Source organism: Salvia miltiorrhiza, chromosome 8 (genome assembly GCF_028751815.1).
Source record: "Salvia miltiorrhiza cultivar Shanhuang (shh) chromosome 8, IMPLAD_Smil_shh, whole genome shotgun sequence".
Lineage (NCBI taxonomy): Eukaryota > Viridiplantae > Streptophyta > Magnoliopsida > Lamiales > Lamiaceae > Salvia > Salvia miltiorrhiza.
In genome coordinates, this window is record NC_080394.1 from 12,784,481 (window position 1) to 12,802,933 (window position 18,453).

The 18,453-nt window shown below is 33.3% G+C and overlaps 1 protein-coding gene and 1 long non-coding RNA gene across 3 annotated transcripts; one reads left to right on the plus strand and one right to left on the minus strand.

Annotated features, from left to right (window-relative positions):
- Positions 1–8,263: 8,263 nt before the first annotated feature.
- Positions 8,264–10,040, minus strand: LOC131001100 (auxin-responsive protein IAA7-like). Its single transcript, XM_057927319.1, has 5 exons — positions 9,513–10,040; positions 9,190–9,416; positions 8,979–9,114; positions 8,721–8,782; positions 8,264–8,585 (listed from the first exon to the last, which is right to left on the minus strand). The coding sequence occupies exons 1-5, from the start codon at positions 9,731–9,733 to the stop codon at positions 8,548–8,550; spliced, it is 684 nt and encodes a 227-aa protein (XP_057783302.1). The 5' UTR covers positions 9,734–10,040; the 3' UTR covers positions 8,264–8,547.
- Positions 10,041–15,796: 5,756 nt separating this feature from the next.
- Positions 15,797–17,871, plus strand: LOC131001101 (uncharacterized). 2 transcript variants are annotated; one of them, XR_009093860.1, is made up of 4 exons: positions 15,797–16,115; positions 16,248–16,404; positions 16,508–16,603; positions 17,610–17,871. It is a non-coding gene; the product is annotated as an uncharacterized LOC131001101 (long non-coding RNA). The 2 variants fall into 2 exon arrangements; XR_009093859.1 differs by having other exon boundaries at positions 15,798–16,115; positions 16,239–16,404.
- Positions 17,872–18,453: the final 582 nt, after the last annotated feature.

The following is an 18,453-nucleotide window of genomic DNA, read 5'->3' on the forward strand; positions in this document are numbered from 1 at the left end:
GAGCGAAAAATGGTTGAACAAGATGATTGATTGGAGGAGAAGAATGGAAGCTAGACTTTTGGGAGGTGTTAGATGGTGGAGAATGATGAAGAATTCCTCCAAATCGAAGGTTTAAGGAGTGTTGGGGGCGAAAATCCCATATATGAGTATGGCAATTTCCGCCTTCTTCCCGCGGTCACCACCGTGACCGCGGTATAGGACCGTGATGAGGCAGCTGTTGGAGAGGCCCACAGACGGAGTTTCAAAGAGCACCGATGAGAGTGTCAATAGAAGTACATCTGACACTCAAGTTAGTAAATTAATAAACCAGCAGAAGTAAATAACGTAAGCAAGTGATGAGTAATAGTAAAGAAATAATAATAAATGGTTTCTCCGGAAGATCAGGATGACCCAGTGATAGGAATTAGAGTTACCGAGTGTTGTGAAAGAAGGTGTGACGGACGTCTAAGCTAGCAAGAGCTAGTCGGGCGATTAAAATCCTAGAATATTGAGACCATGGAAGCGGTACGGGAGAACAGAGAACGCTAGAGTTAGATATCGTGTGTGAGTGCAAGAGTCAATACGAGTGTGTACCCCTCCGGCTTGACTAATGAATTTGAATATATATGATACAAGCCTACATGGAGGAATCAAGGATTAGGGTTTTCTGGAACGCTCATTGCAACCCTAACGGTTCCGATTTCTTAGGAAATGATCCCTCGTGACTGCCTTCGTCATCAAGTAACAGTCGTTTTTAGAGTTTTTCATGGGGAATTCACGTATCTCCCGCATGTGGGTTTGGCTCTGAGGTTAAATTCTATGAGTGGGGCATGGATCGCGTCATTGGGCAAGCTCGTTGGTTCGTATAGTTATTGTTTATTGGGCTTATGTGAATTTAACCCACTACAAATTCCATATTATATTTTTAATAATTTTTTGAATAAATTATTACACTGATGTAAATTTTTTCATTTATTCAAAATAATTTGTGCATTTTTAATTCATATATTTTTAAAAATATTAAATCGTGTGTCAATTTTTTATTGGTCATCACCGAGTAAAGAACATATGTAAAAATATTATACTAATATGAAAATATAATTCAATCATCTATCCTACATAACATCCCTATATTTTTTCATTTTTATTTATCTAAATTCTCAATTTAATCTTTTTATGTTTTAAACATATTTAAATCAAATTTTAACTAGGAAAATTTTATAAATTCTGTGTTAATTAGAAAAATTTTATAACTTAAAAATTTATGTAGATTGATACAAATACTGAAATACACATAATAAATCTCTTTATGTATATATATATAAGGGAGGACTAAAATAAAAACACTTCTTAAAATAAAAAATATAAACAATTTTCAGTCCTTAGATTATCAAGATCTACAGTTGATTCGTAATCCTGTTGGATGAATTCATACGTGTTCTAGATAAAATTCGTAAATTGAAAAATGTTTTTATTTTTATTTTTATTCTAAGAAGTGTTTTCACGGTAGCCCTTCCATATATATATATATATATATATATATATATATATATATATTTGAACTTGAGTGAAATTCACCCCTCCACGTAAATATCAACCATAGAATTTGAATATTCTACATTCCAGATTTATTCTAATTTCTCATCACATTTGACTATTCTCACTGAATCCTTTATATATATGGTGAACATAGTGAGAATACACTTTATTGATTGAACGATTATTCATGCATTACAAGCAACTTATTCGTAGATATTTAATGACTCATTCATATATTTATAATGGCTTATTTGTTATTTTTTTATACGCGATAAATTTTAAAAATGGAATTTAAATATTTGATGTTCCAATTTTGTTTTCATTTATCACCACATGTGACTATTCTCACGGAATGATATATATATATATATATATATATATATATATATATATATATATATATATATATAGGGGTGCACTCCAGTGAGATTGCTATTTTTCGTGAGATTATGAGTTGAATGTATAAAGGCAGTATATAGTATTGAATAAAACAGTACATACTGACAAATAACGATATTAAAAAATTGGTAAAATTTTTGTTCCCTCTAGGATTTGAATCCTGGTAAAAGTTTTTGTCATCTAGGTAAATATCAGTCATATAATACATGAAATCAACATTCACAAATCAATATAAGATCTTATCACATATATGGGATCTTATTGGAGCGCTAACCTATATATATAACAAAAAAAACTCCAAGGAAGGAAATAATAGTGTATTTCACAAAATAGAGAAAAAAAATTAGTGGTGAGGGAAGAGTAATGTGTATAAAAGAAAAAGATAAACCGGCCCAAATTACCTGGCGCACGTTCATCTTACGAACTATGGTGGGCTTATTCGCGTTGAAAGTTGGCCTGAATCAGATTGTATAACAAAATTTAGCCCAATTGGACCTAGGCATAACGTAAATGTATATAGGATTAATTGCCTTTTAAAAATATTATACTATTATTTACTATAATATATAATTACAACATAAATCTTAGAATATGCTGGATGGAATTAAAATTAAGGGCGAATCCAGGATTTGTCGATAGGGGAGGCTGAACTTGAAGGTGTGCACGGGGGTGGGTTTGGGGGCGGTAGCCCTCGAACCAAAATTTTCCGATAGTTCGTATAATTTAATTTTATATTAAGTAGAATTTTAATGGATTTAGAATTATAATTTGATCGCTAATTATAATAAATAATTGTTCTTTTTTTATTGATTCAATAATAAATATATTGAAAGCGTATAAAAAATTATCTCTTTGTGGGTTTAAAAAAATTAATCTATCTTCTATAAAAATAAATTAATACCTATTATTATTTTAAAAGATTTTTTTTATCTTTTTCTGAAAATTAGACTGGGGTATGACAAAATTTTAGAAGATCCGCCGCTGATTAAAACATCACCATTTTTTAAAGAGATATAATGATGGAACATGTCGGGTAACTTTTATTTACCAAAAATATAAAGATATTGCAATTTATGAGTTTAAAAGTCCTGATGTAATTGTAAATCGACGTAGTGATATATAATATATGGGTAATTTTATTCGTAGCCCCTATTTTACTCGCCATAGTCCTTTATTTAAAAATAATAATAAAAATAATTATGAATTTGCTGTTTTATCCTAAATTTCATAGCCCTCTAAATTAAGAAAAAATATTTTCATAATTAAATTAAAATTTTCAAATTTTGCCATAGCCCCCAAACACCATCCACACAACTCAAATCCAATTAATCATCTTCATCTCATTTCTCATTCACTCGTCTCCAGATCAGGTGCCAGAGTTTTTGTTTATAGTAATAAATTGAGTGCAAAATGATTCCTTCTTTTCAATTGTTCTTCCCAAGCTTTCCACCCTCTTCGTCTGCAACAAGGTTCCATCTTTTCGAAAAAAAAAATCCCTCAAGTAATGTACAATGAATGATTTTACTAGTTTGTCCTGTACAAATTATTCAATTTTGCACTGATTGTGAATGGAAGATGCAATGATTATTTTCCACTTCAGTTAGTTGTTTCTATTTATTCTGTCTATCCCTCAAAAAATGTTGACAAAATCAGTTAGAGATTGAAAAAAAGTACATATATAGAGATGAAATTAAAAGAAACATTGCAAAGGTTTAAATAGCCCTTTCGCCCAAACCGAAACCTATTTCTTCCGTCAACGAAAATTCAACGGTCTCCAAATTTCTGAACACCTCGACAATGTCTCGGCATAATAACCCACCGGCCGCTGCCCATTTCAAAGTTTTCTATTCAGTTTTGAAAAGATTTGCATTACTTGAGAAGGATTTTTTTTTTGAAAAGATGAAATCTTGTTGCAGGCGAAGCTTGGGAAGAAAAATTGAAGAGAAGGAATTATTTTGCACTCAATTTCTTATACACAGAAATCACTTGGAAATAAGTAAATTAATACACAAAAATATCATCTTTTTTGAAAGAGATCATGCAGCGAAAAAAGATAGATGATTAATTGGATTTAAGTTGCGTGGGTGGGGTTTGGGGGCTATGGCAAAGTTTGAAAATTTTAATTTGATTATGAAAATAATTTTTCTTAATTTAGAAGACTATGAAATTTCGGATAAAATAGTAAATTTATAATTATTTTTATTATTATTTTTAAATAGGGGGCTATGACGAGTAAAATGAGGGCTATGTTTAAAATCACTCATAATATATATTCTTACAAAACATAATGTTGAATAATACAACTATTAAGCCATTAACAGAAGTTGTATATCGCATTTCTTGAGTTAAGAGTTTCAGCATAGTCGAATTAAAATGGATCAAAACTAAATTTTCGGATATGCAAAAATATAACACTAATTAAAATGGGTGCAGAATTGTCTTGTGAGTGCATTACTTATTAATTAGCGTCTTATTTTTATAAGTTCAAAAAAATTTATTCTAATTTTAGAATCAATCTATGTTATTTATTGTCCTAAAAAAATTCTCTAACTCTTGAATTTCTTATACTTGCATTTTTTTCTTCTTCTTTTGATTGGGGAAGCAAGTGGTGTGATTTAACTGTTGATCTGATTATTTATATAAGACATGTCGCGCCACTTGATGAACCAGCACCGTCTTTCTGTTATTCAATGTACTAGTATTTTTTACTATGTATTTTGAAAACAAGTATAAATCAATTATTTTTTAAAACAAGTTAGATCAAAATTAAATTGTATATTCATGTTGAGTAGTATTTCAGCCTTTCTTCGCTTTAAAGGTTTATATATAGGGGTGAGCAAAAAATCCGAAACCGAATAATCGAACCGATCCAAACCAAAATTTTAAAATATGGTTCGGTTTTTCGGCTCGGTTCGGTTTTTTTTTTCATAAAATTTCGATTTTTCGGTTCGGTTCGGTTCGAATTTTTTAAAACCGAACAAAACCGAAAAACCGAATTATATTTATAATACATATATATATATATATATAATATTTTAATTATAATTTTATAATATCTAACTTATAATATTTTTAAAATTTTATAGTTTTTTTTTGTAATTTTCGGTTTTTTTCAAAAATTTCGGGTTTTTTCAGTTTTTTTTTTCGAAAATTTCGGTTTTCTTCGGATTAATTCGGTTTTTCGGTTCGGTTCGGTTTTAATTATAAAAAATTCGGTTAATTCGGTTCGGTTTGTTTGGTTAATTCGGTTCGGTTTGGTTTTTTTTTTAGAACCGAACTAAAATATGGTTTGGTTTGGTTTTAGCAAAAACCGAACCATATAACCGAATGCTCACCCCTATTTATATAGATCTAAACAGAAAGTAACAAATCCCTTAAGTTGGGTGCCAAAACTTGTATATGTACCCATGGGGACACCAAGCGTTGCGACATCCTTTGTGTGAACAGTGAGGTCCCAGGTTTAAACCTCACTGCTTCCCCTCCCCAACTCCCCTAAGTCAAAAAAAAAATGTTATACAATATATTCTATATAATAATAAATAAAAGGCAAATATTAGACACTGCTTCAACCTTTACTACCATTGTAAAAAATTTCTCAATGTTTAAACCGTACTAACATTTTGGTACATAACACTTGCATTGTCACAAAATATTTTATAGTAGTATTTTTTGTTTGATATCATAAAATCGATGAACGTATATTATTTATTATTTTTTCTATTATACATTAGATCCGTCCGCTTTTACTATTGACTGTTATCAGCGTGACCCGTTACTTTTTTGAAATTGGATATTTCTGTGACAACATGTGTGAATGTTATTAAGTATAAAAAATGTTACTTCCTCTGTATTTAAATAAGGTGTTAATAGGCAAAAATGCCCTATTCCTTATGTTGTATATGAAAAATGTCCTATTTTATAAACTTTAGCATTTTATGCCCTAATTATGTGAAGACCTATTTTGCCCTTTGATGTTGATGATTTGCTTGATTTTTTGTGAAAGTCTTACACATTTGACCGATTTGATAGCTATCAGTCATAAAAGTCAACGATTTGACAGCTATAAGTCAAGAATACATATGACCGGTGAGTGGCTAGATCATGTGTCCGCTCGAGCGGACACATGATTTCACCGGGCGAACACATAATTTTACCGGTCGGACACATGATCTAGCCACCCAAATCATGTATCCGACCGATAAAATCATTTGTCTGCCCGGGCGGACACATGATTTTACCGGCCGTACACATGATCTTATCACCCAGATCATGTGTCCGGCCGGTAAAATCATGTGTCCGTCCAGTGAAATTATGTGTCTGCCCGGGCGGACACATGATCTAGCCATCCACCGGTCATATATACTCTTGACTGATAGCTGTCAAATCGTTGACTTTTATGGCTGATAGTTGTCAAATCGGTCAACAAATCAGTCAAATATGTAAGGCTTTCACAAAAAATCAAGCAAACCCATTAAATCAAAGGGTATTTAAAAAATATGACATAAAATGCTTATGTTTATAAAAGAGGACATTTTTCACATATAACTTAAGGAATAGGGCATTTTAAATTTTCACTCCACATAATGTAGAGTTTTTTTGTCCTCTTTTAAGTGTCATATTATGAAATTTTAGAATAAAATTAAACTAAACTTCCAATTTTACCCACGTCTTAATATTTTAATGGGGTAATTGCCTGTAAATCCATAACGTTTACACAGAATTGGTTTTTGCTCATATTTTGAAAAATCTAGCTCTAAAATACATAACCTTTCATTTTGTCTCGTTTTTGTCCGATCACCGATTTTTTTCTTATGCCGGCACCGAAAATTACACGGTGGCAACCAAAATCGACAAGGTGGCAATCGGAAATTGACACCTAAGCATTTTATTGACATGTGAAAAATAAATAAAAAAAATAAAAAAAACCCACATCATCTTCCCCAAGCTTCCCCACTCCCAAACCCTAACTTACCCTCCCCCACCTGCCGCCGCTGATGCCTGCCACCAGGTCGGCACCCGCCACCCCCCTCCCCCTCCCCAGACCTCGTCAGCCATCCACCCCAAATCTTTGCACCGCCTCCCTTCCATTTTTGCCTCTCCCTTCGATTTCCGCCTCTGATTTTGCGGTCGTATGTGTGTGTGGCGTCGGTGGTTGCGGCGGCAAGGAAAACTGAGCAAGCTGGGGAAGGAGACAGCGATGGACATAAAGGGATCTAGGGCACGACTTGGCGGCGGGAATTTCAGGCGGTGGTTGGCGGCGGGAGAGACCAGAGAGAGAGAGTCAGGAATTTCAGACGGGAGAGGCCAGAGGTAGCACAAGTTCGCCGATTCTCTTGGGCTCGACTGAACAGGGGACGACGAGGTGGGGAGGGGGAGGGAGGCGCCGGGTGGGGGGAGGGGGCATTAGGGTTTTCGAAATGGGTAAGATGATGATGTGGATTTTTTTTGTTTTTTTTTAATTATTTTTTTTCACATGTCAATAAAATGCTTAGGTGTCAATTTTCGGCTGCCACCTTGTCGATTCCGGCTGCCACCGTGTAATTTTCGACGCCGGTGTAAGAATAAAATTGGTGACCGGACAAAAACGAGACAAAATGAAAGGTTATATATTTTAGAGCCAGATTTTTCAAAATAGGAGCAAAAACCAATTCCGTGTAAACGTTATGTATTTACAGACAATTACCCCTATTTTAATTAAATGGAATTTTGAAGTTAAAAAAATATAATTAAAGGTATGCATGTAAAATTATACTCCTCCTTTGTATGTGTAATTTTATGTCATATGACAATTATTTAAAGACGGATGGAGTAAGTTTTAAAGCATTATGACATTTTTGAGAATATGTTTAAAGTTAAATGTTGAGAGAATATCTACTAATTTTCTATTATCAAATAAATAAAACAACTATGTATGTATGTATGTATGTATGTATGTATGTATGTGTGTGTGCAGCATAGCACATGCATAAGCTATCGACCACCCATCATTCATGATTAAATTCCAGCTCATTAAAGCGATCCTAATTGACTAACATTTCCCAGCATGCATGACCATTCATAAATAGATAAACTATCAATCATTGTAAATATATTAAAAAAAGTAGGAAGATTAATTAATGCGTATACCCAATAAAATATAGAATGCCAGGAAAAGTCCCATGAACATGCACACATGGCCATGTTCCCTTCAGCAGCGTAGCTAGCTTAGAGACTACAATAATCATGAAATAATAATGTGAAAAAACTTAATAAAATATCGAGTAACAAGTTACGAAGAATCTTATAAAGAATTTTTTTTATAAAAAACATTTTTTAATTTGAAAAAAAAAATACACAAACACAACTGTGACAGCCAAGACCAATTTATTAATTTAAACAAGCCAAAATGAGTCATAAACTTTAATTATAACAAACCAGACAACAGATGATGCGTTTGCTTCTTGTCTAATACAAATTGTCCATAAAACTTTCATATCTATATGCTACAATATAAGATACAGACAATACTTCATCGAAAAACTAAAAAATAACAAAAAAAATCACAATAAAACGAAAAATAATGATACATAATTGGAACTTCTTGATCCATCAAACCAAGTTGCAAGCAGTAGTTTATTACACAATATTTCATTAGCATCTGCTCTTGCATTTCTCCATGGCTCTTGGTGCTAAATATTGATAAAAAGAAAAGAAAAGAAATAATCAATAATTTATCAAATTTACGATATGAGATATATTGACACATGAAATACTAATTTAAAACAGAAATCTGACTAATATTCATCGATGTAAGTGTTACATACCTAATCCAATCGCCTCAGATCCTTTCATAATTCGGAGACGCTTGCATGATTCAACAAACATCCTAAAAAAATATTTATATTCTCATCAATATTGTTAAAATGATCCAAAAAATATAGATCTATATATATTTTTATACTCAAGTATTTAGAAACCATTATTGAGAAAGAAGAAGAAGAAGAAGAAGAAGAAGAAGAAGAAGAAGAAGAAGAAGAAGAAGAAGAAGAAGAAGAAGAAGAAGGTGGAAATATAATACTTACTCCCATGGAACATCACCAACAAGCATCCAATCACCATCCTTATCTTCATAACTAGGCACATATTCTGAAGTGTTCAATAGATCCATCAATTTCCTCTCATTCATGAAGTCTATCATTCCTTCCGTCCCATAATTCCCTATATATATACAAAACTCAAATAAATAAATGAAAGAATATTGATAAATAATATGGAGTAGTTTAAAGGTGTTACCCATGGTGAAGGAACTGAACATTTTGGCTAAGGCATCAGACAGCTCTTGGTAGCTCTTATACATCTTGAGGTCCACCTTACGCAGGTAGGGGGCACCGTCCATGGACACCTTCACGAAGGCGGCGCCACCGCTGCATGCGGCCTTCTCCGACTCCTCTTCGCTCTTCTGCTGGCTCATGATGTTCTTCCGGAACGCCCTCACCGGTGGCCATCCCACCACTTGTGCCCTAACAATAATAAAATCATTCAATTACTTTTATTCTAGGCTTCTAGCTAGTAAATCAGTAATTTAATTAGTATATGTATTGATGAAATAAACTCACTTTGAAGGAGGCTTGATGTGATCCTTGGGAGGTAGCATAGCTTTCTCTTTGGAAGAATTCTGCATGTTTTCCTTCAGATCCAAACCAGCAGACTCGTTTGACTTTAGGTTGAGTTTGAGATCGATCGTCTCAGAAAAACCTCTTTTCCCGTTGATATTCACTTCGCCGCCGGGCAAGCCGAGGCAGAGCTCGGTCGCCTTCAGATTCAGGCCGACTTCCATTCTCGCAAGCGTCGCCGCCGCCGGATTTCTGGTGCTAGCTATAGATCCTTTCCTTTTTTCTCTTGGAGTGGCTGTAGAGAAATGTGCGTGTTTGTAGTAATAAAATTTTTGACAAGGGAGCAAGAGCAAATGTGTGTGAGTTTGGTGTGAATATATATAGCTGTATGCGAATGGCTCATCATGTTGCGAGGAATCGCGTGCTGACACGTGGTGTTTTCATCATCTTGGATCAAGAGCATTTTGTTGAGATAATGATTGTTACTTGCTTTAATTAACCAAAAAATAACTCATAAAGAATTTCCCAAAATCTCAGCTTTTTCTCTTGTGCTGAAGCTGAAATGACAAATTTGGTGCTTCAATTATTTATTTTCATTGGAGACGATAGGAATGGTGTTTTTGTTTTACCAATGGGGGTCACAGTTTTATTGCTCTGACAACTTTGCTCAGAATATAGTAGTAACTAAATAAAATTTGATTTATCATCACATTCAGCATAGAAGGCCTAAATTTTAATTGGTTGTATGACGAGTTACTTTATGGATACGCACATTATTGGTGGATATTTGAATACGAGGTAGTTTAGTAACAAGTCTATCGATTTAATGATCATCACATATTTTCTAGTTGATACTCAATAGATTAACTTAATTTATATAAATTTTTAGGTGACTGCATGGTTTTAGCCACACATTAAATATCAGTAAATACTTAAAAATATCCAACGAATTTATTCACACATATTTGATAATGTGTGGATAAGCCTCCACACATTATTATGTGTGACAAATTATATATGGCTAAAATGATAGGTATATCTATCATTTTAGTGTAAATTTTTAGGTCGCTTTATTATATTGATATGTACATGCATGTTTTATTTATACTTAATTGTAAAATTTAACATATCCCGCGATGGCGAGTGTAGTTATGAATATTTTTTGGTATGATAGAATTAGAGAGATAATATTTTTAGAGGAATTAAAGATATAATATTTTTTTTGGGAAATAGAATTTTTATTTACCACTTTTCAATACAAAACATCACCTTACATCACATAAACATGAAACAATTAGTTCAAAAATATTTTTTGAACTTCTTGCTTCCTCTCACCACCATCATCAACTGACATTGTCTCACTATCCTATCTACATCGCTTTCCTTTATAGCATTTTTTTTAAATGTCCATCATAAAACAATCATTTTTCCAAATATATACGTGTGTGAACAATCCTTACGTTGAACCAAAGGTGAAAATAAAGTTTTATTGAAATTTTTACAGATGCAATTAAAATGAGTTTTGTTTAATATTGTGCTTATATATCTAGGGGCTCATGAACTAGCTCAAGCATATTAATTTGCTTCTTGCAGAAGAGGAAGGTGCAAATTAAAGTTTTTTGTCTAGAATTGTTTATTTTGATTATTCTGAAGTAAATTTATAAGAATTTTGATTTAAATTGAATAAAATGTCGCAAGATTAGGCACAATTTTCGTTAATTTCTAACCATTAAAATAGCAAAAATTCCATGTATATGTAGCATATAATTTGAGCATTGCAATTTGCACATTAGAAGAGTGATTAAGTTAACACGATTATGGTCCATAGATAAATAATTAAAACGAACAACGAGAACAAATATTCTTTCTTGGCCTCAATTTCATGAAATTTGAATGAATATATATAGTTCAATGAATCCTAAATATGTGAATTGACTAATCATAGTGTTGCTTGTGAAATATTCGTGACTCATCCAAAATGAACTTCTCTAGTTTGATGGTGATTACTTTCTGTATAAAATTTAGGAATTAGTCTTATTTTTCAGACTAGCATCGATCAGTCATAATCGTTTCAATTAATGCTTTGCTTTGACTAAATTACGCCACTGTCTCCGTGATACTAAACATTTTTATAGCATAAAACCGACTGTTTTATTTTATTTTACTTTAATTATGTGAAATACAACACAATGACAATATATATGGTTTTTTAAGGATTAAGTTTTTAAGTGCTTTTGGCCAATATATTTATTTTATAGGTTCAGTAGTTAGATATTAATCAATTTATACTACAATAAAATGTAATAATAGTGACATAATTTTTGAAGAATTATTACCTTAAGAAGTGTCATTAAATAAAATTGTGTCATCTTATAATGAATATTATGTGTGTCACAAAAATAAATATGCATGACAAAATATAGTGACATTTGAGGGTGTATCAATTTTTGTAAGTAAAAATATTTATTTACATTTTTATATGTAGTAAAAATATATAGATACATTTAGGGATGTCAATTAGGCCGGTCTACTTGGTTTCGAATTGGCCCATTTAGATTCGGGCTATTTTCTTGGTTCCGGGCTAGTCGATTTTTTTATTTTTCGGGCTAAAATATTTCGCCCTAACCCTAACCCACCCAGTTTCAGGCTAGCTCATCGGGCCCGCAAGTTTACGATTTCTTTTATATGTATGATTTTTTTATTAATAAACAAATTATTGTAAGAAAAAATAGGTTGTTATTTTTTAATCAAGTCACTTCGCCTTGTTTTAGATACAAAAATTAGTGTAATTTACATAATAGCTAATATGTAACTTCATTACCGATATGAATTGAATATACATTTAACATAAATGATTATCTTTCTTGGATTTTTATGTTATAAATGTTTATTACTGTTGGAGAAAACTAAAACACATTCCATAAGTATCAAAATCCTATTATCGAATTAAAAAGTAAAGTAATAGAGTATGAAAATCAATTATTAAGAAAAAGTTCGGTTAATAGGGCCAACCCACTTGATTTTCGGGCGAGTTCAGGCTCGGGCTCAGGCTATTTTCGATTCGGGTTATTTGAGCCAATGGGACCCTCATTTTTTATAGATCTATTTGGATCGATCCGTTGATTTTAGGCTTTATAATATCCCTAGTCATGCATGTACGGATGTCACTAAATTTTGTTACACAAAATATGTAATACATATTTTTTGTGACACATCCCTCAATATCATTAAAATTGTGTTACTAAGCTGGACAATTTAATTTGTTTTATTATTATCAGCTTAAACTAATCTGTTTTAGTATTATCTTAACTTTTCCCCTCTACGAAATTTGAATTTAAATTTTGATCATGCTAGAGTAAGTCTATCCGTTACAAAGTCATAGTCCACTCAAAATACGTTTATTTTGCATAATTGATAAGATAAATGATTAAGTACGTATTTTTATCCTCAAGAGTAGGATTTCTCCAATCCCACTATTTTCAATGGGATATGAATAAAACAAAACTAGCTTAAATAATAGAAATAATCAAGAGCTTTGGAATATTACCAAAATTTCAATCCATCAAAATAAATGAGTTTTTTTTTTGTCAATCAAGATCAATCATCCAAAATAAACGTCCCCTATTATTATTGAATGTGTATTTCTTTTAATATACCCCGGCTTAATGGTATTGACACTATATATTTTAATTTAGATGATTAAATAATATAAGGGGTTTTGGCAAATAAAATCATGAATTATTTTGAATTTGCACTTTTAACGTGTCTTTTAAAGTGTGGCGAATTAAATCACCATCTTTTTCATTTTTTGCAATTCCGTCCACCTAATTTTTTTTCGATCGCCAGAATATTGAATTGGAACTTACGTGAATTAGTAAAGACGACGTCGTTTTTGTTAGGCATAAACGATATCGTTTCGTACGATTTCAATTAAAAATTTCTCCAAATTATAAAGGCATTGTATTCTATATTTTACACCATAATTTTCAATATCTAGCAATTTTATAGAAAATAACGTCGTAACATGAATATTACATGGCAAACTAATCCACGTAAACTCCAACTCAACAATTCGACGATAAAAAAAATTCGGGGGACGAAATTGCAAAAATTGAAAAGGTGGTGATTTAATTTGCCACACTTTAAAAGTCACGTTAAAATTACAAATTTGAAATAGTTCATGATTTTATTTGCCAAAATTCCATAATATAATGATATATTTTCCTGTTCAAGTACATTAAATATTTGTTTTAGTACGTATGGAAAGGATAGGACTAAATCAACTTTTAGAAACATTTACAAACATTGCTATTTATTGATGTCCACAAAATATCTCGAATTGTAAAAAAATTGAGAGACGTCATACTGTAGCCTTTAGATCACAAGGTCTACCACTCCACCTGCTAATTAATAAAAAATTATTTAAGAAATACATAAATTAATAAAGAGACTATCTAATAATTAAAGTCTTATCGTCTGAGCACATAATATGCCAAGATAGCATGTTAAATGTTACCATCGAACTATCATCTATGTATGTCTGTATGTGTTATAATTGTATATGTATATGTATATGTATGTATATGTACATATATGTGAGCTATCTTAATAAACATAGATCCACAAAACCAGGTAATTATATGAAAGCAATAAAAGATATAGAAACGATCAATAGTCGAATTGAGTCCCATAATAAATGGGGTCTGTTACATGTTAGAGGGAACATATTGCAACAACCCTAGCAGTATAATGAATTTTGCTTAAATTTTGTGTTTTAATTACTACTATCCTTTGCTCCAGAAAGATCTTTATTTCGGCGAAGCTTCTCATTATTCATTGTGCATATATATCTCTTTAAGCAAAATCTTTTGTACACCCGATCTCATATATTAGATAGGTCTGAGTACGGGCATGGTGATCGGACAAGAGGAGAGCGAGTCGGATTTGAGTAAGTAAAAATATATATATATATTGTAAATATAAATAAAAATTATTGTAAAAAAAGTAATATTTTAATTTTTTATAAATATTACTCCATATTTTTCATGTCATTCATCACAATAATAATTATTTCGAATTATTCATATTTTGGACCATTACCTTTCTTGATTTCAATAATTAATTTTTCTTACGACAATAATTACTTGTCAAAATAAGTATAAGTTCTCTACCTCCGCCATTCAAATCGCCGCTGCGTCATTCGTCGAGGCTGTGACGCCTTACCTTCTCACCAGCGCGTTCCAAGTGTAACAACCCGACTCCAGATTTAACGGCTATCCTCACAGACCAACATTGATATTTTCTAGCGTGTTTTGTCCTCACTCACACGTTCCTCGAGAAACTTCTCAGGGAGTCACCCATCCTGAAATTGCTTCAAGCCAAGCACACTTAATCACGAAGTTTCTTCCACATGGGCACTAGAAAATAAGATGCATCTTGTTGATATGAGTAGCACCAATCAAATCATTTAAGCTCTCCTCAAACATGTAGTCTCATTCGTGCATATTCTCGGAATCCCTCTCTTTCTTGTATGTTTCGGTACGTTCATGTACCCCTCCGCTTCGAAGCATTTATAGGAGCTGCCCTTTGTCCGTGCCTTGTGCAACGACGATCACTCCTTATTTCTGCCCCGGGCGTCACGTGCCCACCAACTTCCATTTGGTTCGTCCCCAAACCACATCGTACTGCGAGAAGTTCGACTCTGATACCACTTGTAGCATCCAGCTATCCCCACAGATCAACGCGCACTACAAGAATTCAGCTGATAGACAACAAAATATAGACAACATGCTTTAAAACCCATTGTCTAATATGATTTTAGACAACGGTTTTGAAAAATCCGTTGTCTATTTATGGCGGTCATAGACAACGTTCCAGAAAACCGTTGTCTATTACCATTAGACAACGGTTTAACGAAGTCCGTTGTCTATTTGTGGCGAGACAACGGTTTTCTGGACCGTTGTCTATGGCCGCCTAATAGACAATGGCGTTCTGGACCGTTGTCTATGACCGCCCTAATAGACAATAGATTTCACCAAACCGTTGTCTATAATCATTTAGACAACCGGTTATTTTAAGAGAGAAAAAGATCAAGAAGGGAATTCTATACCAAAAAATTCAGCAAAAAAAAAGAAGCTCAACAAACCGAGACCTAACTTGTACATTCTATATCAAAAGTTGTACATAGCAGCATTTAGGAATTTATTCCTTAACTTGTGCGTGCCCTAATTCTCGTTCTCTCTCTTTTTCGCACGCACAAGCACAACCACCGGCGTCCAAGCTCCAGCGACTGTCATCCCACGCCATCCACCACCGTCAATCCCCATCCTCCATCGCCCACGCTACCCCCGCTGTCCAGTGAGTGGCGGAAACCCCCGCCACTCACCGGATCTATTCCCGCCGCTTCTTTCGTCGGGGGATTCCGGCCCTCGGCTACCTATGTCCTTGCCTTATCGCCGATTCCTACCCTCGGCCGCCTATGTCCAACCCGGAGTTGCCGGTCAGAACTTGATTCTTTCAAGACCAGACCAGACCGGAGCTTTTTGTCTAAGTTCGGTGGTGGATGAGTTAGAACTCACGCCTCTCACCAAGCGAAATCAAATCTAGGTATTGAATTTCTTTTCTTTGTTTTTCGGTTTTGATTGTAGTCGAGATTGATCGATTTTTTGTTTGAAAATATATGGGTTTTTTGTTCATTTTCCTAATTTGTGTAATGGATTTTGAATTGAGGTGAGCAAGAGAGAAGCTGGAGAAGGAGCAGAGGGAGAGGAAACAGAGGGCGAAGCTCAAGCTAGATAGAGAGAGAAAGGTCAACCAGGAAGCTGCTCGACAACGGGAAGCAACATAAGCGATTCAGCGGCAGCGCCGCCTCGATGCCGCTGAAGCTGAATTCAAGGTTAGATTTTCTTTTCCTCCATTGATCATTAGCTAGTGCAGTTGACAACGGGTTGAATTTGATTGCATCTTTGATGTTTTAGTTGCTTGATAAATATTTGTAGGTTAATTAATTGCGTTGGATTTTAGTAAAATGTGATCTTTAATTCAAGCAACGGTTAATCAAGCAGAGTGTTTCACGTTTTCTACGTATTCTCAAGGTAACTAGCAGAGCTACGCTTTATGTGTTTTGTTGATATAAGACTGTAATTCTCAAGTTCTGTGATGATCGATTTGTTTTCCTGTATTCTACTCATGAATATAGGAACTTACTTTAGAATTGAAGCTGTGTGGATATTAGGATTGTGTGCTTTAGTAATTTTTGCTTGGTTCAAATAGAAGTGCAATATTTTGTCAAATTATTCTTGGTTTTCCCGTCTAAGCTGAATAATTTGTTGACATTACTAATTCTAGATGGTTGTTCCATATATATGCCAAAGACAAATAGCCTTTCGCTTGATGAGTTGCAAGGCCAGATCATAGTTTAGGGTTGTGGCTCTTACATACTTTTATGGATTAGAACTCAATAAAGATAATCATTTTGCATATTCAATATTCTCAAACCTTAATTAATGATGCTGTCTGTGATTATAAGTAGAAGGTAACATTGCATACTACTTGATTTTGTTGTTCTATGTGAAGTAACATGCAACTTTTTTCAGAATAAACGCTCCAGTAAATTAAAGTAGTTTTAGGTTTATCAGTCTTTGAGTATTTGATTCAATTTCGATTAACAAGAGTGTTTCCACAAGCGTTCTAAACCTTGCCGTCTCTTGTTCAAATTTTCTCCTTGTTCAAATCTGTTGCTTGGTGCTTCATAAATTGGTTTGACACTCTTTTAGAGTCTTGCTTTAATTGATCTTAATTCATAAGTTATTAGACTTATTTGCTTTAATCCATCCTTTTGCGTGCTTCAAATATCACTTCAAATAAATAAAGTGTGCTGTAAACAAATAATTTCTGGATTTGAGCATAATAACTCAACGAGTTTCTTACCGGTTCCTATTAGGTATATTGTTTGCCAAAAGTATGAACATCCACTAGTTGAAATTATTTATTTGAACATCTAAATATAGGTGGAGTGGTGAGACTTATTTGCTTCCTGATTCAATAATATCTTGTTTACTTAAAACACTTCATTCTGTGTTTTTGAATTGCCAATGACAGGTGAATCAAATTAAAGCTTCTGTGCCTTCCTCCTTATTGCCTTCAGTTCTTGGTACTGGCCCAGTAATTCGTTTGTCCTAAATCCGTCCAAGTTTACTTACAGGTTACACCCATTCCTCTCATTTTTTTTTTAGTTTCTTCAGAGAGCTAACTTTAGTGCATTTATTAAAGCTCTCTGTTAGCTAACATCATTCAGCCCCAAGATTTGAAGGAGCTCTGTTCAGTGCTTGTTGTATATTCAAGAGAAACTGCAAGGATGCTTGCGGGATAAAGGGGCTGAGGACGTAGACGTTTGATTCTAATGTTAATGTAGGACGATGATGTTTGATTCTAATGTAATGTAGGATGATGATGTTTGATACTAATGGATGTAGGATGATGTTTCATTTTAATGTATGAATTTTTATTATTAATTTCTGTATTGACTTTTTATATTCTGTATTTAGATTTAATGAAATATAGATCGAAAAAATAGGAAATTTTAAATATAATTGCAAAACAAAATCTGTGACATCCATAAGAAATAGACAACACGTCTTCAGACCGTTGTCTATTAGAGAATAGACAACGGACGCGTGTCCGTTGTCTATATGCATATAGACAACGAGTCTATAGGCGTTGTCTGTTAGAGAATAGACAACGGTTCGAAAACCGTTGTCTGTCAGAGAATAGACAACGGTCCAATATCATTGTCTATTTGAGAATAGACAACGGACACAAAACCGTTGTCTATGACCGCCCACCAATAGACAATACCTTCATTTACAACAGACGTTTTTATAATAGACAATGGTTTTCGTCCGTTGTCTATTAGCGTTTTTCTTGTAGTGGCGAGTTTTTTCTA